The 23,868-nt window shown below is 43.3% G+C and overlaps 3 protein-coding genes across 11 annotated transcripts in view; 2 read left to right on the top strand and 1 right to left on the bottom strand.

Moving 5' to 3' along the window:
* The first annotated feature begins 1,114 nt into the window (after positions 1-1,114).
* Positions 1,115-5,343, top strand: FMRFa (FMRFamide propeptide). Its single transcript, XM_017171553.2, has 2 exons — positions 1,115-1,223; positions 4,061-5,343. Exon 2 carries the CDS (start codon positions 4,061-4,063, stop codon positions 5,039-5,041), a length of 981 nt encoding a protein of 326 aa, XP_017027042.1. The 5' UTR covers positions 1,115-1,223; the 3' UTR covers positions 5,042-5,343.
* Positions 5,344-11,319: 5,976 nt separating this feature from the next.
* Positions 11,320-13,900, top strand: Etf-QO (electron transfer flavoprotein-ubiquinone oxidoreductase). 2 transcript variants are annotated; one of them, XM_070283684.1, is made up of 6 exons: positions 11,320-11,525; positions 11,593-11,674; positions 11,834-12,060; positions 12,114-12,685; positions 12,742-13,191; positions 13,251-13,900. In XM_070283684.1, the coding sequence occupies exons 2-6, from the start codon at positions 11,647-11,649 to the stop codon at positions 13,786-13,788; spliced, it is 1,815 nt and encodes a 604-aa protein (XP_070139785.1). In that variant the 5' UTR covers positions 11,320-11,525; positions 11,593-11,646; the 3' UTR covers positions 13,789-13,900. The 2 variants fall into 2 exon arrangements, with proteins under 2 accessions (XP_070139785.1, XP_017027805.1); XM_017172316.3 differs by having other exon boundaries at positions 11,320-11,674.
* A 1,872-nt stretch (positions 13,901-15,772) lies between these two features.
* The window catches only part of Mef2 (myocyte enhancer factor 2), a 47,538-nt gene continuing 39,442 nt past the window's right edge, over positions 15,773-23,868 (bottom strand). The window contains exons 4-12 of one of the 8 annotated variants that reach the window (XM_070283685.1): positions 22,021-22,399; positions 20,702-20,905; positions 19,621-19,936; positions 19,171-19,269; positions 18,918-19,054; positions 18,677-18,849; positions 18,186-18,610; positions 17,709-17,777; positions 15,773-17,154 (exon numbers count right to left, since the gene is read on the bottom strand). In XM_070283685.1, coding sequence (XP_070139786.1) covers positions 16,997-17,154; positions 17,709-17,777; positions 18,186-18,610; positions 18,677-18,849; positions 18,918-19,054; positions 19,171-19,269; positions 19,621-19,936; positions 20,702-20,905; positions 22,021-22,074 — 1,635 coding nt within the window. In that variant the 5' untranslated portion in view covers positions 22,075-22,399 and the 3' untranslated portion in view covers positions 15,773-16,996. Of the gene's footprint in view, positions 17,176-17,708; positions 17,778-18,185; positions 18,611-18,676; positions 18,850-18,917; positions 19,055-19,170; positions 19,270-19,620; positions 19,937-20,701; positions 20,906-22,020; positions 22,400-23,868 lie in introns of all 8 variants that reach the window. The other 7 variants (XM_070283686.1, XM_070283687.1, XM_070283689.1 and 4 more) reach the window with 7 other exon arrangements.

Raw genomic sequence — 23,868 nt, 5'->3', positions numbered from 1 at the left:
CTCAGCTGATTCTCTGTTTTCCGCAGCTATTTATGCAAATGAAGCCAAACCGATGGACGATATTATCGAACGTGTTTGTATTGATTTTGGGCGATCGTTAAGAGCGCATCCGACACAATAAACTTGGCGACAACGAGCCCAGTGAAGTGACTCGGCAAACTGACACATTTCTGCCCAGTCATGCGTGGTGGCTACCATTGATGGAACGCCTCAGTCCGTCGGAGACTGGTCTCCGTCTCTTCGAAACTTTGGCCGTAATTACAGACTTCCGCCTTTGAACAGTTTCGCAGCCCCACCCAGGAGGCGAGGCTCTAAAGAAGCTGGAGGAGATGGGGCCTGGACTGGGGCATGGGTGTTGATGAGACGCCAGAGGCGCCACAATGTATCCTGTTACAGGTTACAGGGCCATAAAGCGCCATAAACGCCTCTCGCAACGGCAAGGGCAAATTATAACGCATACGGACACGTAGTCGATCCACTTGCCGCCGGCTAATTGGACGTGCCCGGCCAGGCCGCCCCCTGCTCTTTGTTTGTGTTCTTACTCCTGTTGCTACTCCTGCTGCGGCTTAAAAGTGGGCGTAACATAACAATTGTGGGCGATTTGCATACAATTTGGTGCTCGAGTGGCCAGCAAACTGGCGACGGAATGTTGCCACGTCACTAGTGTTGCTTTGTTGGCCGCCTAATAAGTCAACATGAATGCCTGGCTGCTTTGCTGCCTTTTGTCCCGCTGACAGCGGCCCTGACAGCCACCACAACAAACCTATCAGCGGCCAGGCAGACTGACTGACCAGTGTCAAGGTTTTTTTTGTGTGTTTCTCTGCTAATTTAAGCCCCAGTGACTAGCAGTTTAAACACGGAAAAACTGCAGTGGTAACAAAAAGCCAAAGGAAAGCCAGCCAGGGCACACAATGCCCGCACAGCAACATGTTGCTGCAGCACTTGTTGCGCGCGCCCACACAGCAGCCACAGGAAAAAGAACAGCAGCAGCAGCAGCAGCACAGGAGGAGCCACAGCAGCCGCAGCAGCAGAGGTTTGGCGTCACTTGCCATTGTTGCCGCAAAAGGAAAGCGTATAAAACAGGATGTTTCGGCAAACATTCGCCCAGAACCATTTCACATTCAGCCGGGCAACAAGTGTGTGTTTTTAAGAGTGCGAGCGGGCTCCCCAAAAAACAGTTTATCCCGATTCCGACCTCATCCTAGATCCCAGAGTTTCTAAAGGTAAGTTTGCCTAGAGATTTATCTGAAATATTTCCAGAGAATGCAACAAACTATGGGGAAACTTGTTAATAGGGCAAGTTAAGTCTTAGTTAAAAGCTAAGCAGTATAATTCATAGAATGTGTGAAATATTTAACTGACAATCAAAATTCTACAACTTAATTGACTATTTTTTATAGTAAATTCAATTATTAAGGCCTTGGTCATCAATACGTTATTTAATCTCAATTTAATAAAGGTTTCTTTAAAGTGAAACTTTTGAAAAATAAGACCTCATATAAAGGAGTGTTGGGGTATTTTAGTTACTTTTAGAAATGTTGGAAAATGTAAAACTGATACTAAATTTGTTGAAGAAAATTAATTTCTTTTGTAGGCTTTAATTATTCGTAAAAATAAATCATTCCTTAATATGTGAACGGGATATAATCCATTGTTTTGCACTATTTTAAATGATTTGAAATCATTTTTAATGGAAACCCAAAAAATTACAATTTTAAGGAACTTTAAAACATATTTCAGCTTCCCTTTTACTCTAATTTTAGTTAATATTTGAGGATAATTTGTTTTTATAGAACTTGTTATTGATTTTAGTAATTAATTTGTGATTTTTACATTTATACATATTACTTATCAGCCTTAACATAAGAGGTAAGCAAAAAACAAAACTAAATTTGCTAAATGATAATTCGGTTCCTGTAAACTCCCAACCTAAATATGATTTGGTAATCCCCTAATTGTGTTCATTTTTAATTGGCTAAAATCACACTCTGCACAGCTAAAACGAACTTTACTTTTCGACAATTGTCGCCTCCACGAAAAATTCGCTTAAGCCCTGGCAAAAACCCACCGAGGAAATAGTTTTTCCTCAAACAAAGCTGGAACACATACGGAACCACCATTTCGGTTAATGAAGGCAAATTGAAATATTTATGGTGGCACTTCTGGGGCCGAGGGGCGATAGTGTCGGAGCAGCCGAGCGGCGCTAGATTTTCATTTGCATTCACTGGGAAAAAAGCACGCTGGTTGGACACTCACAGGTGTCGACGGCAGGTGCTCAAGAGGAACCTTAGTGCGACGAGGTGTGCAGCATTTTTGATTTATCACTGACAATGGCTCCATTTCCCGGACAAGTGAAATGCCTCGCGCAATCATTTGTCTCTGGAATCGTCTCAGTGTCCCTCACCTCTGACAAATGATATTTAAATGCCCAGCGAGGATAATCCAGGTGCTGGTGTTGCCAGGGGAGCAGCTACTTCAAACGTATCAAACATATCGCATATGCAAATCAGGTTACCCGATTTTCGGGGCCTCATCATCCCTCGCCTGCGCGATGGCTAAGCGAATTAACGAGTGTGTTATTGATACCACCGCCCCCCACTAACACCCCCCTGTTCGAGCCCGAAATAAACAAGGCACACACACACGGACACACAAGTGACTCTTGTACTCATATTTGTGAATTTTAAATGCACATTTCGGCATCGCAAATCAATCAGGCATTTGGCAATTGTTGTCTACCCACTTCAGATCCGCTGACTCCTTGTCCGACTCCGGCTGGAGAGGCTGTCGGCTGTCATAATTCCCCAGAAGTATGGAGCATTGCAACATTTCCAGTTGGAGCCCATAAATTAAGCGACGCCTGACTAGTTGCCTCTTTATGGGGACCCTTGAGTGGGGAATGTTGCAACTTCCCAGCTAGCTGCAACCACTAAAGAAGCCTAACAAACTGCACTCTGCAAACTGCAGGCCATTAAACTCTCAGATTTTGTATTCAAATCCAAAAACAAATTCGCACTTCTTGAATGAAGCCCTGATTGCCCGCGACATCAAATTAAGCGAGTACCGTCGAATGTATGTTAATGCTCGGCGCGGTTGCGAAGTCCAAGCCTCTGCTCATCAGCCAACCGCCGTCTTGGAGGTCAAGTTTTTGTTATGAGTTGTCTGGGCAAGTTTTTAATTTTTTCCCCAGCCATTCCCCAATCCATGGCTCACTCAACGCGACGAAAAGAAGTGCTAATTTGCCACTGTTTGCCAGTTTGGAGAAATCCCCGAGTGACGATGGCTTCGCATCTCTCCTGCAACCTGTTGCAGCTGTCTGGCTTGACATGGCACTCAGCGGATCAGGGTGCCATAAACAGGCTCCTCCTCCTCAGGCCGGAATCAAGAACCCAGAACTGAGAGCCCAGCAACGGCACCGTCACCGTATCCAAAAGCCATAATCATTTGCATCTCTAATGGTGCTGCTGTGTTGTCGTCGCCGTAGTCCGGACACCATACATCAACTGCCCCCATACCGCGCCCACTCCAGCTCCTGCCTTGAACAAGTGTTAATGCCTGTAAACCTGGCCGCTGTTTGGGTTATGTGGCAGCGTGGGTGGGGGTGGGTGGCTGCACTCAGAAAACCATTTGCCCTAGAACCCTAAAATCTATAATTTTTAATGGGTACAAAATTATTCTAGGACATTGAACTTTTCCTAAGGAAGCTTAAAGGTGTTGGTGTTGTTTTTTAGCAAACTAAGACTAGGCCATTTGAAAGGCAACCATTTTAGATTTAATTTTTCTCCGAGTGTAGCTCGTGCCTCCTGCGGCTATTGCTGTGGCCCATAATGTGGTTAACTTTTTACGCGCTGCTCAGGCGGATTTGCCCATAAATATCATGATGGTTAATTAGCAGGACACTTTGTCTGCAGCTTGGGCGGCCAGAGCAGAGAGAGAGAGGGTTGAGACCAAGCCAAGTCTACGGTTACTCTAAGTAAAATGAACGCGTTAATGTGATTAAAACTTGCAATAGATTGTCCTAGGCGGCGGCATCTCATAATTATCCTTTATTTCCTTGCAGATGGGCATTGCCTTGATGTTCCTGCTGGCCCTGTACCAGATGCAGTCGGCCATCCACAGCGAGATCATCGAGACGCCCTCGTACGGCGGCAATTCGCTGCTGGAAACGGACGGGGACAACGGTCTCAGTACCCCGCAAGCACCGCTGGACAATGACCTTATGAATGCGGTTCTGAGCAGCGATCAGCCCGAGAAGGCGGAGCTGGAGTTCCGGCATCCCATCTCGGTGATCGGCATCGATTACACCAAGAATGCGGTGCTCCTGCGTTTCCGGAAGCCGCGCTACAAGTTCGATCCGGAGCTGGAGGCCAAGCGACGGTCCTTGGCCGACAATTTCATGCACTTTGGGAAGCGGCAAGCGGAGCAGCTGCCGCCCGAGGGCACTTACGGTGCCCCCGATGAGCACGATGGCATGGAGAAACGATCGGGCATGGATCGATATGGCAGGGATCCCAAGCAGGACTTTATGCGCTTTGGCAGGGATCCCAAGCAGGACTTTATGCGTTTTGGAAGGGATCCAAAGCAGGACTTTATGCGCTTCGGACGCAATCCCTCGGACTTCATGAGGTTTGGTCGGGATCCCAAGCAGGATTTCATGCGCTTTGGTCGCTCTCCTGCTGAGGATTTCATGAGATTCGGGCGACCGGACAACTTCATTCGTTTTGGACGCAATCCCCACGAGGAGCTGCGCAGTGTGAAGCAGGACTTTATGCGCTTCGGGCGTCCCGATAACTTTATGCGATTTGGACGCTCTGCTCCGCCCCAGCTGGACTCCAACTTTATTAGGTTTGGCAAGAGCGTGAAGTCTGCAGCTTCTGAGTCCAAGGAGACCAAGTCAGGACAGCCGGGCGATAGTAATTCCGTGGACAAGGCCGTGACAGAGCTGTTCAAGAAACAGGATCAGCAGGTGAAAGGCGGCGAACAGACCTCGACCTCGACGGATGAGGGGAGCGCAGAGCAGGATCAGTTCTTTGGCCAGTGAAAGAACGAGTCCTTCGAGGCGGCGAATCCTTGTAAATAGAAGATAATGATTGACAAACTACCCAAGACACAAATCGTAACTGATATACGTATACTCCCTCCTCCCCACACGAACTCCTGATAGATTATGAATTTTTAATGGGGCTGGATTAAAAATTCACCACGCTTTGATCTGATCATACCAAAAAACTAACTTTATCTATAAATATATGTATACTTAGTGTAAAATGAAATGCATTGAAAAACGGTGTGAAAAAAAACTTCTTTTTGCCAAGTTTCCAAATAAAGATTGCTCTACGGTAAGTTGGGTTTTTTGCTTTGTTTTTAAATGGAAATACTATTTCGCATTGGTAAGCTTAAGAGTTAGTAAGTAACTTATTAACATTGATATTATTTTATTTATTTATTGTACACTGTACGCAAAGTTATTGATATTATTATTATTAAGTTAATCAAAATTCATACAAAATTCTTAATTTTAAGCTATAAATTCTAACAAGTTGAACCCTGAAGGGTTACAAAATATTTTTATACCCTTGCAGGGTATTATAATTTCAGTCACCCTATAAAGTATACATATATATTCTTGATCAGCCTCAACAGCCGAGTCGATCTAGCCATGTCCGTCTGTCCGTCTGTCTGTCTGTTTCTACGCAAACTAGTCCCTCAGTTTTAAAGCTATCTGAATGAAACTTTGCATATAGTCTTATATATACTCTCACTGCTATATACATATGTCGGAACGGGCCGGATCGGAGAACTATATCCTATAGCTGCCATACAAATGTTCGATATATTTTTAGAAAAAAAATTATAGCTTTGCTGTTTTTAAACATTTTTGCATAATTTTTCAGATATGGCCATTTTATATTATTTCAGAATTTCGATAAAATGCAGATGAGCATCACTGATGCAGATGAGCATCACTGATGCAAGTGAGCAAAACTTTTCATTCAAATTGGCCGCTTTCCAAACTGTGGTAACAGGCGAACAGAAACCAGCAGCAAGCAACTGAAAACTGGTATAAACTGTTATAAAAATTCCAAGTTTCGAACCTTATGGGAGCAAGCGAAAGTCAGCGGAGACTCAAACCTGGCTTCTTTCCCAAAATACAACTCTGTGTTGTCTGCTCTCTTCTTTTCTGGACACTTGCTATCCCTCTCTGAGCTGCCTGCCCAGAGTTGCATTTTGGGAAAACAGCCGTTACTTTCGCTTGCTCCTAAATGGTTCGAAACTTGGCATTTTTATAACAGTTTATACCAGTTTTCAGTTGCTTGCTGCTGGTTTCTGTTCGCCTGTTACCCCAACTTGAGAAGCAGGCAAATTGCATGGAAATTTTCGAAAATTTGGACCATCGGGTTGAGATCTGGCATGCCAGCTGCTCGCTCCTCCAGCTTCACCTCTGCCGATCAGGGTATCATCAGTCAACAATTACAATGAACTTGATGAACTTGTGCTTCCCAGATCCCTGTAAATATAAGAAATACAGCTATGTAAAATTAAATTAAATTATAGATAAGTTGGTATAAATTTTATAAAAATCGGACAACTATATCATATAGCTGCCATAGAAGCGATCGGTAAATGTATAAAATATGTAAAGCTGGGAATGTAAAACTGAAACTGTCAAACTGTTAACATAATAAGTATAGGTAAAATTTAATGAAACTCTATTTTGTGAGTGTTTTCAGCATTTAAATCTATAATATAAACATCGAAACCAATCTGCAAGGGTATACAAACTTCGGCGTGCCGAAGTTAGCTTCCTTTCTTGTTAAATTTTAGAATTAAGCAAGAAAGGAAGCTAAACTTGGGAAGCCGAAGTTTGTATACTCTTGCAATTTGCATAGCATAGCCATCCCAGAAATACTTTAATTATGAAGTTCTTACTAAAATAATATTTCTTTTCGAGGGTATAAAAATATCTTTCCATAGTCTAGCCTTAGTGAACTGCAGGTTAATAGACGTGTTTAAACCTTTGAGGAAAGGGAAGGTGAGGAGCTTTTTACTTTATTATAAATATAACAAGAAAGGAATCTAACTTCGACACGCCGAAGTGTGTATACCCTTGCAGATTGCAATTGGATCACTAAACGTAGTATGCAGTTTGGTTAAGCTTAGAAAATCTAATTCAGAACCGCTTTCCGAATTCCGGATGCCGATGGCGAGACAGAGAGCGTTGGCAAGGAGGATTAGGACGAGGAGGAGTTATGAGGAGGATGCGTTTTTTTTTTTGGGTGGGATAATTTAAGTAAGCTCAATAAAAGAGCATTCTAGCGGTGTCAAATGAAAGAAACATAAAATATTGCAAAATAGCTAGATGAGCATCACTGGCAGTTAATGAGATGCCATTTTGTCCCAATAATGCAATATAGCTAGATGAGCATCACTAGTATTAACCGAGATTTTATAGCCTCCCAATATAGCAATAGCTAGATGAGCATCACTGGCAGTTAGTGAGATGCCATTTTGTCCCAATAATGCAATATAGCTAGATGAGCATCACTGGCAGTTAATGAGATGCCATTTTGTCCCAATAATGCAATATAGCTAGATGGTATTAACCGAGATTTTATAGCCTCCCAATATAGCAATAGCTAGATGAGCATCACTGGCAGTTAGTGAGATGCCATTTTGTCCCAATAATGCAAAATAGCTAGATGAGCATCACTGGCAGTTAATGAGATGCCATTTTGTCCCAATAATGCAATATAGCTAGACGAGCATCACTAGTATTAACCGAGATTTTATAGCCTCCCAATATAGCAATAGCTAGATGAGCATCACTGGCAGCTAGTGAGATGCCATTTTGTCCCAATAATGCAATATAGCTAGATGAGCATCACTGGCAGTTAATGAGATGCCATTTTGTCCCAATAATGCAATATAGCTAGATGAGCATCACTGGTATTAACCGAGATTTTATAGCCTCCCAATATAGCAATAGCTAGATGAGCATCACTGGCAGTTAGTGAGATGCCATTTTGTCCCATTAATGCAAAATAGCTAAATGCGTATCACTAATGCACATGAGCATCACTGCCATTATGTCCGATTTCATTGCCCCCTAATATTGAAATATAGCCAGATGAGCATCACTGATGAAGATGAGCATCACTGATGAAGATGAGCATCACTGATGCAAGTGACCAAAATTTTTCATTCAATTTGGCCGCTTTCCAAACAGGGGTAACAGGCGAACAGAAACCAGCAGCAAGCAACTGAAAACTGGTATAAACTGTTATAAAAACTTTTGGGCAAAAATAATAATTGGTATAATCTGTTATATTTCATTTTATGCATTTATACTTATTTGTTGCCGACAACAACAGCTTGATGGCAACAACAACCTTTTTACAACAACATCCCAACAGCAGCCCATCCAAATTTCCAAAAATTTCCATGCAAATTGCCCGTTTCCCAAATTGGGGTAACAGGCGAACAGAAACTAGCAGCAAGCAACTGAAAACTGTTATAAAAACTTTGGGCCACGAAAAACGTGCCAGTGTGACCATATTGTAAATTTTGTCCAAGTTTCAAACCATTTCGGAACCGGCGAAAGTTAGCGGAGACTCAAACCGTTTGAATCCAAATTTAGGTGTTATTTTACAACTGCACCTGGGCACACTGAAACTGATCGTCGTTAAATTCAAATTCAAATTTGGCAGTTAAATTCAAATTCAAATTTGGCAATTAAAATATTTTTAAAAATTTTAAAAACTAAAAAAAAATTTTTTAATCTAAAAAAAAAGTTAAAATATTGGAAAAACATTTTAAAAATTCAGGAAAACTTTTAGAAATTTAGAAAAAAAATTCAGAAAATGATGTTAAAAATTAAAAAAAAAAAATTACATTTGGCTTTTAACAGTTAAAAGTTTTAACAGATTTTTCCCCAAACAATCCCAAGGCCCCCAAATAAATGCCGCTTAAACCACACCATTTCACATTGATTTCCCTTTTTTTATTGATTCAAATTTGTTTGTACCATCAATTACATTTACACATTTATAGTAGTAGTAGTAGTAGTAGTAGTTATAAATATTCCAATACTTTACGCCTGCTGGGCTTCAGCTAGCCCGAAGCCAAGATCCGACCACTGCCATTCGCTTGAGCTCCGCCATCCCAGCTGCTTGCTCCTCCAGCTTCACCACTGCCGATCCGATGATCATCAATCAACAATTACAATGATGACTAGGATGAACTTGTGCTTCGCGGATCGCTGTGTCGTTGGTCCTTTCCCTTGGTTTTTGGTCGGGGTGGGTGGTACTGATGAGCGATGGCGATGGCAATGACGATGGAAAGTCGGTAATTGAAATGAGAAAAACAGAAAATTAAAAACTAAAAAAGCCATAACTCTGTCAAAAATGCCTTAATTTGCATTCGGAAAGCGGTGTTATGTTAGTTTTTATAAGGTTAACAAATCTGCAAACTTAGTTAAAAATTCAAAATTTTATCAAATTTTGAGAATTTTAATGATGTAACCTATTAAAAAATTTTGAAAAAATTGATAAAAATTTTTTTTTGCCGGATATGGTCAGAAAGATGCGCCTGTTAATGCTGATCAATAATATATATGGTTTATAGGGTCGGAAATGACTCCTTCTATGCGTAATGAGCTGGAATAATATAAAATGGCTATATCTCAAAAATGATACAAAAATATTGAAAAACAGCCAAGTTATAATTTTTTTTCTAAAAATTTATCGATCATTTGTATGGGAGCTATATGATATAGTCGTCCGATCCGGCCCGTTCCGACATATATAGCAGTGAGAGTATATAGAAGACTATATGCAAAGTTTCATTCAGATAGCTTTAAAACTGAGGCACTAGTTTGCGTAGAAACAGACAGACGGACAGACGGACAGACAGACAGACGGACATGGCTAGATCGACTCGGCTGTTGATGCTGATCAAGAATATATATACTTTATAGGGTCGAAAACGTCTCCTTCACTGCGTTGCAAACTTCTGACTGAAATTATAATACCCTGCAAGTGTATAAAAACTCTAATAATATGTTCATCATATAATTGAAGTGAGGAGAACGTCAACACTTGAACGTATTATTATAAATACCATACCATAAGTATTAGGTGTTTTTATAGATTTCAGTGGATTAAAAATCGTTAATAAGCATTCATTTTATGCTTAATTAAAAGATACATGATGATTTTCATTCATTTTTATTATCTACTCTGAAATTTGGAAAATGTATATGATTTAGATATTTAGTTTATGAAAATCAACGAAAATCTTATTTAAATGTAAAGCACTTCGTTGTTAATTTACATATACGCGTAAAGCCTAAGATGAAACGGCTTTCAATGATTTTTAACCTTTTTTTTTATTAAATATTATTATATATATATTTTTTATTAATTTTTTAAAACATTTTATCGAAGCAAACATCAAGGAATCAAGCTATTAAATAACTTAAGTTTCACATTTTTAATAATAATACATTTTTTTATGTTTTTGTGGCCAATGTAAAAAAATTACATATACAAAATTTTTTGTGTGTGCGTTTGAACAAAACAAAACAAAAAAAAAAAAATGGCAAAAATGGCTGTAATAAAAATTGTCGATGTATTGCGATAATAAACCGATATTTTCAACTGAACGCCGATATTTTCAGTAATTCAGTTGTCAAGGGAATACCCTAAATATAAAATATTCCTGGCTTTCCTTCGTCATTTAATATTGGTCACACTTTTTGTATTTTTCTGTGTACCAAACACGGTCTGTTTCAGTTTTGCCAGTGATGAGCCCTCGAATAAGCTAGATTCTAAAATAAAAATACTCAAAACAAATACATAGGTACATCCAAATGCAAAAAAACATACAAAACTATTACGTTTTTAAAAGTGTTTAATTAATTTTATTTGGTTATTTTTAAACCTTATGCTTGGATACGCATTTTGTTTATATAATTTCAGAGCTAGTTCATTTAACAATATAACATTTATCTATTGGGATCTTAAATAACCAATATTCATTATGATAAAATATTAAAAAATTTTTATTATATCAGATAATTTTTTAAGCTCGAAACTTATGATTAAAAATGCATTTTTTGTTTATGCGAAAAATATAACAATCGTCAATATCTTTAGCCATTTTCTTATAAAATAAATCGTTAATGTCACGCAATTATTGCTAAAATATGCTTGATTAATATTAAAATAAGCTATTTTTAAGGCTATAAGCTAGTTACAATTTTTAAAAGCTTTTCCATTTTAAGCTATGCCAGCTATGTCAGCTACAAATAAGCTAAACTGGCAACACTGAATAGAATATAGGACCGCTACTTTGTGGATCAGTTTTCTATATTGCCGGTTTATCTGATTTTTCCGATAGAAAATCATTATCTCGAGTGGAAAGTGATTGATTCAGCCGCCGGTAAACATTGCGTCCGAACTTTGGACGGCGCTACGAATCAGCTGGTCGGGTCGGTCAAAGTCCAACTTGTTGCACCGATCTTGGTTTGTTGTGTTTGCTGAAGCAGCGTAAACACAACAACACACTTATATATATTTATATATAAACCAGATTTGTGCACTTTTCCTGCTCTACTAAAAACGGTTATTTTTGGCCTAAAAGAAGATGTCTGCTCTTCTAAAAATGCACAGAGGTGAGTTCCTGAAGGGCGCCGTATTCAAACCCAATAGATTCCCTATTCGGGGATTACATAACCGCTCTGATGGATGCCGAGACTCTGCAATAAAAGTGTCTCGCGGCGGAGATAGCGCTTGACCTTTGTTGATTACTAAATATGATCTCCTGCTCGCAGCCCGGCGGCTCTTCACGCCCGCCTTGGTGCGCAGCGTATCGGAGGCAGCCAAGTATCCTAGGATCACCACACATTACACGCTGAATCCCCGCGAGAAGGATGAGCGGTGGACAGAAGTGGACATGGAGCGGTGCATAGAGGAGGTGGATCTGGTTATCGTGGGCGGCGGACCGGCTGGCATGTCGGCGGCCATTCGCGCCAAGCAGCTGGCGGCGGAAAAGGATCAGGTGAGTGTTGACCACGTCCCCATTCCCGGCTCTAATCATAACTTGATCTTAAGGAAATCCGCGTTTGCGTTGTGGAAAAATCCGCCGAGGTGGGCGGACACATTCTATCCGGTGCCGTCATCGATCCCATCTCGCTGAACGAACTCATACCAGACTGGCAAGAGCAGGGCGCTCCGCTAAACACGCCCGTGACCAAGGACACCTTCTCCTTCCTCACTGGCAGCGGACGCATCTCCATTCCCGTCTTCAAGGGCTGGCCCATGGACAATCACGGTAACTATGTTGTGCGCTTGGGTCACCTGGTCAAGTGGCTCGGCGACCAGGCTGAAGCTCTGGGCGTAGAGATCTATCCCGGCTGCGCTGCGTCCGAGGTGCTGTTCCACGAGGATGGCAGCGTAAAAGGCATCGCCACCAATGATGTCGGCATTGCCAAGAGCGGAGCGCCGAAAGACACTTTTGCGCGAGGCATGGAGCTGCACGCAAAGACCACCATCTTCGCTGAGGGCTGCCGCGGCCACCTGACCAAGCAAATTATGCAGAAGTTCGGCCTGAACGAGGGTAGCGAGCCTCAGACCTATGGAATCGGTCTGAAGGAGGTCTGGGAGATTGACGCCGAGAAGCATCAGTGAGTAGTCACGTTAAATGATCAGGGAAACCATCTTAGTTATTCCCTTTCCATAGACCCGGTTTGGTGGAGCACACCATTGGCTGGCCTTTGGATCGCTTCACCTATGGCGGCTCCTTCCTGTACCATTTGAACGAACCCACGCCCACCATCGCTGTGGGCTTTGTGGTTGGCCTGAACTACAAGAACCCGTGGCTCAGTCCCTTCCAGGAGTTCCAGCGCTTCAAGACGCATCCCAAGGTGCGTCATGTCTTTGAGGGCGCCACCCGCATTGCCTACGGAGCCCGTGCCATCAACGAGGGCGGCTTCCAGAGCCTGCCAAAGAAGCTGTCCTTCCCCGGCGGCTGTCTGGTGGGCTGCAGCGCTGGCTTCCTGAACGTGCCTCGCATCAAGGGCTCCCACTATGCCATGAAGAGCGGCATGCTGGCTGCGGAGAGTGCCTTTGAGGCCATCAATGCGGACGCACAGTCGACGGCGGGCGTGGAACCTACAAGCTATGCGGAAAAGTGAGTTGAAAATGTTGTAAAAGTGAAAGAAATCGAGTAACCAACCTTGAATAATGCAGGATCAAGGACTCCTTTGTGTGGAAGGACCTTTACAGCGTGCGCAACGTCCACCCCTCGTTCCACAATCCCTTGGGCCTGTACGGCGGCTTGGTGCTCAGCGGCTTCTCCATCTTCATGGGCGGCCGTGAGCCCTGGACCCTGAAGCACGGTCCCCAGGATCACGAGTCCCTGCAGCCGGCTAGCTCTAGCCAGCCCATTGTATACCCCAAGCCCGATGGCAAGATCTCCTTCGACCTGCTCTCGTCGGTGGCGCTGACGGGCACCAACCACGAAGGCGACCAGCCGGCTCACCTGACGCTGAAGGATGACCGCATACCCGTGGACCACAATCTGGCGCTGTACGAGGGCCCCGAGCAGCGCTTCTGTCCCGCCGGCGTCTACGAGTACGTGCCCAATGAGGAGGGCGGCAACCTGAAGCTGCAGATCAACGCCCAGAACTGCATCCATTGCAAGACCTGTGATATCAAGGACCCCAAGCAGAACATCAACTGGGTGGTGCCCGAGGGCGGCGGCGGCCCCGCCTACAACGGCATGTAATGGTGATCCCGCCAATATATCGTGTACCGCAATTGCATTTCGCTAGTTTGTAAAATTGAAATTGTACATCGGAATTTAAGCTCAAAGTTGCAATAAAAATTATAGAGAGAAACCACTCGGAGATCGTTCAGTTTGCCAAAAAGGTTTTATTTAAAATGTTCTACTATCATTTGCTAGGTTTTGTCCTTGCTTTCACTGTTTAAAACACCAACTTAATAGGTAAATATTGAATCCACAAATTGTCCAAAACCTTTCGTATTCAGTGCACGGATAAAACTTGTTTCTCTTTATATATATATATATAAGTATATATAGTATTCCCACACATAGGTATGCATGTATATAATGTAATAACTTGTTTTTCACCAAAATGGTTGCCTGCCTTAGCCTAGAGTTACGATTCAGTTTGTGTATATATTTATTTGAACAGACACATCGATGGATACACTTATTGGGTAGCCGTCTCTAGCCGATCCTGTGCAGATCCTCGAGTCCCACCCAATCCTATCTAGAGCTTAGCTAGCTGAACGCGGTATCTCGGTATTAACTATGTCGTGAGTGAGTTCATGCACAAGTCTTTGAATAACTATCCATATGATGCGCGTGGAGGGAGTGCCGTGCCACATAAATCCATTACAACAGTGCTTTGGGTTTAACATTTTTTATCTAGGTATATATTTTTTATAACTTTAGGCTAAAGGTACAGCGAATACGAATTTACACGTCCGTCCGAACCGTGCACACACTAGTTCTGTGCTGTGAGTGGTCCCTGTGACCGTAGGACGTCTTGGAGACAGTCAACTGTACAGTGCGTCAATCAAATATATAGTCTATGTATTATCCTATGCTATAGGGCTCTCCTGTTGCCATGCCAATTCGAAATTTGGTATCAGCTTGCCAACGGCTGTCCGTTTGTACATTACGTGCTGCTTGGGGGTCTCGACTGGGGTTAATATCAGTTATCTACGCTTAATTAAATAGCACAATTAACACCTGTATTGAAATTTTTCACCATCAAGTTGTTCGTTATCATTATCATTTGCAATCTATGTACTTTCCGTACAACATTCAGTTGCATCTTCAAGTATCTGCTTGTTGATCATCAAAAAGAGGCACTGTTTTTAAGGCAACACTACACAGTGAAGTTACATACCAGGATCTATGTACAGTCAACTGAAGAAGGCTCGTTAAATCAAAATGAGAAGACTTGGGAAGATTCGAAAGGTTCTTTTCGCAAATCATATGAAAATCAGTTAGGGGAGGTTACGGGCTACAACATCCAGGTGTGCAACAAATATATATATATATATATATATATACCCACAAATATTCACATTCAACACATATTTACATACAGTATTTATATAGCCAACTCTGACTGAAGAGAGGAGCAACTGTTGGGAAACCTCTCGGCTTAGCATAGTAAGTATATCGTATATATCCTATATATGGCTAGAAAATATCATTCACGTGCTGCCCTCTATGTGGTAGACATATATAATTCGCTCTCGCCTCGTTCCGCTTCGATCTGCTTACATATGTAGGTGTGTTTCTTGTAAAGCTTGTTCAATGGGGAAACCTGTAGAGTGTAAGTTTGCTTATTGTTTATGCTCGTTCTGCAGCCGTTCCTTTTCTTATTTTTTGTGTGTGTTTAAATATGCACAGCTGAGATGCAGGCAGCCACCTTCTTGGGCTCGTATCAAATACAAATATACATAAATATTTTACTCTTTTTCGCTTTTCGCGCTGCTGTATAAAGTGCAACAGGTCATAATAATGGCCAGTGCAAATATTTGCTCCGGCGCATTCACCTCTCTTAGTCAAATATTGAGAATACATTGGGCAATTGACATTGACACAGACACGCCATGCCACGCCCCCTTCGAGGCCTGTTTAAACAAAAAACAAGAAATATACAGAAAACAAATAAAGAATATAACCAAGATGTATTTTAAATATTTAAGAAATGAAAAGTAAACAAAAATTTCTTGAATAATTTTATTTAAATTATATTTTTGTTGAGTTGTTGTTGTTGTTTTACAAACTGCATTTTAAGATAATTGTAAAAAATACAAAAGAACTTAGGCACAATAGAATTTGAAGCACTTTTCAAATTGAATAGAAATCCACTTTAAACGTAAATTACAAATTATGACTTCGTTTCGCTTAAGAGATGAAGAGAAGAAGGTGTGTGTTGTCTAATATTAAATAATAATTGCTTAAATCAAAGCTAAAACATAATCATAAAGTGTATATATATGTATGTACTTGCATGCGTAAGAAGGAAGGGACAGGGACTGGGTTATTTCTACGATAAAAATTGCACGAAATTACAAAAAATGATGTTCGAACACTGAGTACATTTTGCGTGTGTTTATGCTTGCTTAGAATTTCTCAATTTCATAGTCGACTTGCTTGGTTTACGTATCTCCGTAATGCCTTACGCACTAAGTTTAAAACTTATGACACTAAAATCAAATATTTACAGCATAAAGAGCTCTTTCTTATCGTTCTCATTAAACTTGTTTTGTTTTTTGTTTTCCTTTTTGTCTGTAGCTTTTTTTGTTGTTGTTTGCCCTAAGATTAGATTTAACATTAAACTTTAACCGTACTTGTAATTGTAACTAAACTAAATCAGCTCAACACTCTAAACAACTTAATGCAAGCTCCTCAGTGTCCCGAATGATTCGCCGCAGGACTTGCCTTTGCATTTATAATTTAAAATTATAACTATTACCGTAGGTGTGTGTGTGTGTGTAATCGTAATTCATTTAAGTTACAATAACTATAGATATGACACTGTCACTGTTCGCTTAAACCGAAAACAAAACAAAGCTCCCCCCCTGTCTCGGCCTCCTCCTGCTCCTCCCAGCTAACTCCCCTCGAAACTATTGCACTGGTGTGGGTTTGGGATCGGTTGCTACGGGTGTTGCTGTGACCCGTAGGCCACGGCCAGCTGCTGGCCGTAACAGTCGTAGCCCGTAGCCTGCAGGAGGCCATAGGAGCTGCTGCTACGCGAATGCAGCAGCTCCTTGCGCGGCGGTGGCGGCATCATGACCAGGTCATCGCAGTCCGCTGGCTTCTTATTGCCGCTGCTGCTGCTGCTGCTACTGATGGAGTTGCTGCTGGTGGTGGCGCTGCAGCTGGTGTGGTTGTTGTTGTTGTGATGTGGCTTATAGTGGCTGGTGGTGCCGACACCACGTGCCGGCTATGTGCCCCATCCGCCCGATATTCTCGGCCGTTTGTGGTTGGGTGCATCGTAGTCGCCCATCTGCTGTTGCTGCTGCTGCTGGTGTTGCTGCTGTTGCTGCTGCTGCTGCACGGCCACTGCGGCGAGACGCACATCCTGGTCGCTGCTCGGCGCACCTGCATTAAGGATAATGAAGTCTGTTAAGCTATTAGTTTGATTTGCTCAAAGGTCGCGTGTGTATGACAAAGGCAGGCAGCAGGCGGGTTTTGTTATTTTGTTGTTTTTTTTCTGTTGGACATTCTGGCGGGGCCAGGACACAAGGACATTCGGTGCCTGGCCCGTGTGTGAGTGTGACTTGTGTGTGTGTGTGTGTATGTGTGGGCTGTTTGTGAGTGTGTTTTCTTTGGTTAGCAAGGAAATCGCATCGTTTTGTGGTGGGTTAGTGGAGGAAAATCAAAAACAAAGGCCAGGCAAAACGAAAAATCACAGAACTCGAAAATATCCCCCAGTAAACAGTAAACAGAAGAGAGAGAAACTAAATCGACTTTCAATCCCCCCGACTTTCGCCTGAGAAAACTGAGAAATCTTTAACTAGAATTTTGCTAGATTTTCTTCTTTTTTTTCGATATGTAGTTGTATGCGTATTTATAGGTGTTGGTATGCATGTGTGATGTGTATGTGTATGTATTTTGAGTTTTTGTTTGTTTTGTTTTGTTTTTGGCCAATTTACCGGCAAAATTCCATCTAGGATTATGTCCCATTAGCGCGCGGTACGGATATCCTTCATACTTATCATGCCCTATTTTTATTTGTTGGTTGTTGTTGTCGTTTGTTGTCGTTGGGGGTTAATGCAAAAAGAAGACACAATCGCATTATATATAGTATTAACAAATATTAGATTGGCGGAGGTATTGTAAGTATAAGAGGTAGAACACAAGTCTTGCCACGCGGCGTATGCGTAATTTCGCAGATTAAGTATACGCCCCGCTGGACACTGCAGTTTAATTATAATTAAGAGAGAGAGAGAGGTTTAGCATTAAAAAACATGCCGCAACTGTGGATCTTTTAACAATTTTCTTTAAACAAATTAGTAGACAAAACGGCAGCAATTTTCAAGCGGAAATCCTTCAGAAAAAACGGAGCGAGAAGTACAAGATACAAAAAGGAAAAAACGGTGCGGAAACTCAAAGAGAAAAGTGACGCCTACCTGGTGTGGGTGTGATGTGGCCCGTCGACGAGGGCCGCGAGTTGGGCATGACCAGGTGCTGCTGCTGCGCGTGGCTCAGCACGCTCAGGTTGGTGGCCTGCTCCACGTTGCCATTGCTGCCACCAGATCCTCCGCCTCCTCCTCCCCCTGGTCCGGAGGGACCTCCTGCTAGGACACTGACATTGTTCAAGTGCGTTATGACATTGGCGGCCGCCGAATTGCCACCTCCTCCTCCACCGCTGGCCGAGGCATTGCTGCTGGTGCTGCTGCTGGAGCCGCCGCTGCCCGTGGAGCCGTTACTGTTCTGCTGATGGCCACTGGAGGAGAGATCGCGCGGCGGCGACTGCGGCTCCGCCTTCACCTTAATGGAGACGGGTGAGGTGGCGGGCGGCGGCGTGCTATTCGAGACAGCCAAGTGCGAGAGACTGTAAATTGGCCCAGAGAAAGCATGATTATGATTGCCCATTGACTTTCCCGTAATTGAAGCTCACCTAGAGTGCGGCACCAGGCCCTGATGCCAGTTGTTCAGGCTCATGATGTCCGCGCTGCCCATGACCCCTGAGGAGGAGAAGTCCTGCGCCCCGAAGGAGTAGCTCGTAAGGGCGGGTATCGGCGTCTGCAGCGTGACCACGGGCGTGTTCAGCGATGCCTGGCTCTGCCGTTGCTGCGTAGTCGAGATATAACCAGGCTATAGGTAACCCCGAATCCAGTTATAAAGGAAGAACTACTTACATCTGCATAGGCGACGTCGTCGGGCGCGGACATATTAGTCTGTAGGGGAGCAATGGTCGGCGGTATGACGACCCGCAGGTTGGAAGCTCGTCCATTCTGGCTGCCCGGCGACTGCTGCTTGATGGACAAGTGGTGGGCTGCAAGGACAACGTGGTTAGGATATGGCACTCAAGAACCCAAAGCAATTGATGGAGTTAGAAGGAGGAGGAGGTCAAGTGAGGGTAGGAGTAATGGAGTAATGTTTTATGCCCACCTATGCCAGGACTGGGACCCGGACTCGGTGATCCCACAAGCGGCGAGTGTGAATGCGGATAGCCGTTCGACATCTCCAGCATGGAACCCGATGGATAGACTGATGGTCCAAAGAGAAGATAAGAATATTGAGAGAGGGTCGCACGATGTGGATATAAATATATCTAAAAACTACACACAACTTGGCACGCAGCTCGGTTAGATGGCGGTGAGTGTTGGTTAGTGGGTTAAAGAAATCAGAACAGAACGAAGTTAGGAATTTTAAGTTCGAAGTTAAGATAAATTCAAGAAATCATGCAGATCAGAAAAATAGGGAAAACATGTTAAAGATTTTCCCTGAGTGCATCATAAACGATATTCAGATCAGAAAATAGAACCAAAAACAGAACGGAAACCAACGATAGATAGATAGAAATGTGTGTGTGCACCCGAGGCGAGACACCGTACTAACTTATCAGGGACATCCCACCTGAATCCGTCTCCGAACTCGATGGACGTGGGCTGATGGTGTGCGACATCTGGGGGCTGGCCTGCAGCAGATTATCGCCATAGGAGCCCGGCACGGGGACGGAGACGGGCAGCGTATAGCTGCTATTTGGCAGCTGGCGGGGCGCTCCCGCTCCGCCGATGGCCATCTGATTGCGCTGCATCATGTTCTGGAACTCCTCGTCGATCTTGTTGTACTTGGCCTCCGTTCGCGGTGTCAGTGTGTAGTCCGTTTCGGCTTCAGGTGAGTCCGGCGACATGACGCCGTTCTTGTTCTCCTTCTGTTTCAAGAGAGGGCGGAAGGAGGAGAGACCGGGTGAGTGACGTGATAATTGCCCAAGGCCTTCCTTTCGGCTGAATTGACGCTTTGTTCCGCTAAATTATGTAAATGCAAATCCTGTCCTATGCCGCTACTCCCCTTCTGGGTTCCCTGCCTCAATTCCTGCCTCCTTACCCCGCTCGCTCACTCGGCGGAATTAACATTACAACACCATTTACGCGAGCTGAGACAGCGACGCCGCATTAGAAATGCAAAATACTTTGGCGACATTTTCCCCTCTCGGATTTTTCACCCGATTTTCTTGTGTCTCTTTCTTCAGTGGTAAATGTTTTGGCTGCTGCTGCAGTGGCTGTTATTGTCTTTGTTTTGATCAATTATACAAAATTTAGTTACCTTTTCATGTTATATTAAGGATAGGGTATTTATAGTATAAGTTATTAGATAAATACTTAAATGTTTCCAAGAAAAAGGCAATTAAGTTAAACTTTTATACTTTAAAAAGTGTAAACATCTAGGCACGAAACAGACTATAACCATTAATGGACTAGGTATTCCTGAAGTCAAGACATTCCCCAGATACTCCTTTTTTTACTTTTCCATATATCTACTTTTTCGCTCTTATATGTACATACCCCCCCTTAACGGCTGTGCTTTCCAATGTCTCACTTGAATTTGCATAATGGCAGCTCTCTTTTGGCCGGCTTTTCCTACGATTTTCCCCACTATTCCCTTTCAATGCCAATAGCTTAAATGCCAAGAAACTTACCTCAATGATGTTCTTGTTGGTGAGGGACTCGTGGGGCTCGTTGTACTCGGTGTACTTGAGCAGGACGCGGTCCATGTCGGTGCTGGCATACTGGTAGAGCTTGTTGCTTGACGAGAAGATGATCAAAGCGATCTCACAGTCGCAGAGCACGGACAGCTCGTAGGCCTTCTTCATGACGCCGAACTTGCGCTTGTTGAAGGTCACCTGCAGGGGTGGGAGAGAGAGAGAAAAGAAACACCGGAAACGGATCCGTTAGCGGAAGTGGTAAAGGCAGTGGTAGTGGTAGCGGAAGTGGAAGCACTGTTCAATTACGTTGCCCCCTGTTCAAATATTTATGCGCTTCGAAAATGTAATTAGAGGCACTAGCCACCTAGCCCAGCCCAGGCCCAAGCCCTGGCTAGTTGGTAATGAATCGATTATGGCCAAGTCAAGGCCAAAGGGCCAGCACAATAAACAAGTTGTTACTGTTCCTGCGTGGCCCGTTGTTGTTGTTGTTGCTTTTACTGCCGAGTGATGACGCGTTTATGACCGGGCCAAGACATCGCCTTAGCCAGAAAGGCAGTGAGGCAAACGAAAACCTTGCGATGACACGACGTTGAGCGTGTTGCCGGTTAAAAAATGGAAATGGTGAAGGGAAACAATTTCCGAGTGGAAAAAAAGATATATACTGCACATAACAGCTGGGAAAGTCCGCATTTCGATTTTCCATAATTGATTCACTTTTTTTGTAAGGTTTTAGCTCTCATTAGGCCAAGGGTTCGCTGAATTACTCTACTTGGAAGAAGCCTTATTAAACCTTGTAGAACATCTAAGCAAGAACTGAATTCCTTAGAAATGAAATGTAATTATTTGCATCATTTTAAAGCTAGACTTTTGGACCACTTTAAGATCTTAAACTAAAGCTTTAATGACATAATTTCAATTATTCAATATTCCCCAAATGGAAAATAACTCTAAAAGCAAAATTCCTCCACTTTTAGCCTGTCAATTAATCAGCTAACCAATTAGCTTGTCGACTCCAATGAAACTAATTCAATGAACAATGAGCCGTTGGCGCAAATTTAATGAGGAAATGGTATATCGACAAGGCTTGGATTACAATTTAATAGCCGTAAATCGATTCACCTTATGGTGTCCCTTATCCTGGTCTTAATTAACGTGGAATTGCCTTGCATTGCCATGGCAAAACTCTAAGCAGAGTCTGAGTTCTGTGAGCAATGAATGCCATGAATTCGTCCTTCATCTCGGCAAACAATTGTTGCTCCTCCCGCTCACCTCATTATTATTATTATGACATATTGATGGGGCCCGACACTCACCTGCCGATTGCGTTCGTCGGTGATGCGTGATATTTGAATTTTCTTGCGACCCATGGCAACAGTGTTCTGCTCCTTGCGATTATTACGGAGATGCTGAGGCTGCTCAGCTGGCTGACTGGTTCCTGTGGATCCTCCTCCTGTGTCACTCGCTTACGCTGGATACTCGCTCTTAGTTGCTCCTCTGCTCCTTCGGATTAATGTGGCAGACGAGGGGCATATTTAACGTTGTTCCTTGCTCCTTTATTGTGTTTTTTTGTATGGTTTTTCTTGTATAAGTGGACGGCTTGTCAAAACGGCAAATTCTCCTTGTATATTGAGGTGTGTGTATATACTACGTTATATAATTGGGTTTCCATATATATAAATTGTCCTCAGGTAACTGCAAAGAGATAGGAGATGGAGAGACAATGAGTGACTGATTGACTGGCTCAATGGGCGGGAGTAATTAACCCATATGCAGCGGAGGCTCTGACCATTTAACCCACTTTAGAGTGGCTCGACTTCAAAAAGCTTTCCGGCTGGGCGGGACGGGATTTGCGGTCAACTTGCTCCATTGTCGCTCCACTGGCGCTGAAAGTTCAATGCACCGCTAATGAAGAGGACGCAGGAGCAAGGATGTATGGGGACTATATGGTATTTCGCCCACAACAATGACCCATTTCATCGGTTGGCTTCGGTTAATTGCGATTGACCCCACGCATGATTAGACTCGCGCTCCTCCTGATGCTGGTACCCTTGCCAAGGACCCTAGATTCCATCGCTTTGATGTCCTGCCAACGAAACACACGCACCGACTCAAAAAAGGAAGCGCCAGCCAGTTGGCTTTCAAACAGTTTTTAAAGCGGAAACGGAAGCGGCACTCCAGAGATCCCGTTTCCCGTTCCCCGGGCAACGGGCCACAGCAATACTCAACATCATCGACGGAAGCTGAGGCATCTCCCTGTCGTTTCCCCCCCGCTTTCCCCTGATTTTCCTCATGCGGCAGCGGCACGTGGCTGGCAAACGCGAGCCAGCAAAAACATCCTCGAGACCTCTCAGTATTTCTGTAAGCTGGGAAAAGTTTCAGCACTAAGATAAATAGGGGATATAATTCGTTGATAGAACTAGTTTTCTTTCTATAAATACTATAAATCTTTTATAGAATTTAAATCAGAAATCAAAAAATATTTAATCACTGCTTATAATTTTCTTTCTAAATTTTCATTAAATAATTAGCTTTTATTATTCATATATTTAATGCAAATTTTCGCTCAGTGCTTTTGGCAACGGAAATCGAGTCGGATAAATTTCATTTCTTCCTTGTTCGTCTTCGTCTGCTGCTGCTGCTTGTCCTCCGGCCAGGACTCGGGACAATAACAACAACAACAACAGCAATAAAAGCAACAAACGAATGCCTTGGCAACGCTGGGAAATGCTGGCTCGCTTTTCCGCCTTCCCCCAACCTCCCTTTGCTATCGACGACTCACGCAGCGACCTACGCAATATGCTTCAGCTTTCAGCCATGCCCAGCGGGTGAGCGGGGCTGGAAAATGGGTTGTGACAGGACCAAGAGGGCGGAAAACGGGCGGAGAGTGGGGGTCTTAGCCTTGACGAATATGTGTGACAGCCAGCACAAACACACGCACACACGCACACAGACCCAAGCAGAGAAGTAGCAACAGCGAGGACACACTCAACAAATTCGATACATTTTCCAGCTTTTCTCGTGACTGTTTTCCTGCCCTTTTATTCGGGGGTCGAGCAACCCGCCATGATTATGCGTGAGTTTTGTATTCGGTGACTTGAACATTCATTATTGATATGGAAAAGAAACGAAATGGAAGCGACTGGGACAAGCTGGGCATAAGA

This window comes from Drosophila kikkawai, chromosome 2R (assembly GCF_030179895.1).
Source record: "Drosophila kikkawai strain 14028-0561.14 chromosome 2R, DkikHiC1v2, whole genome shotgun sequence".
In the NCBI taxonomy this organism is placed as follows: domain Eukaryota; kingdom Metazoa; phylum Arthropoda; class Insecta; order Diptera; family Drosophilidae; genus Drosophila; species Drosophila kikkawai.
The sequence above is the reverse complement of the archived record's forward strand: the minus strand, read 5'-3'. Positions and strand labels throughout refer to the sequence as shown.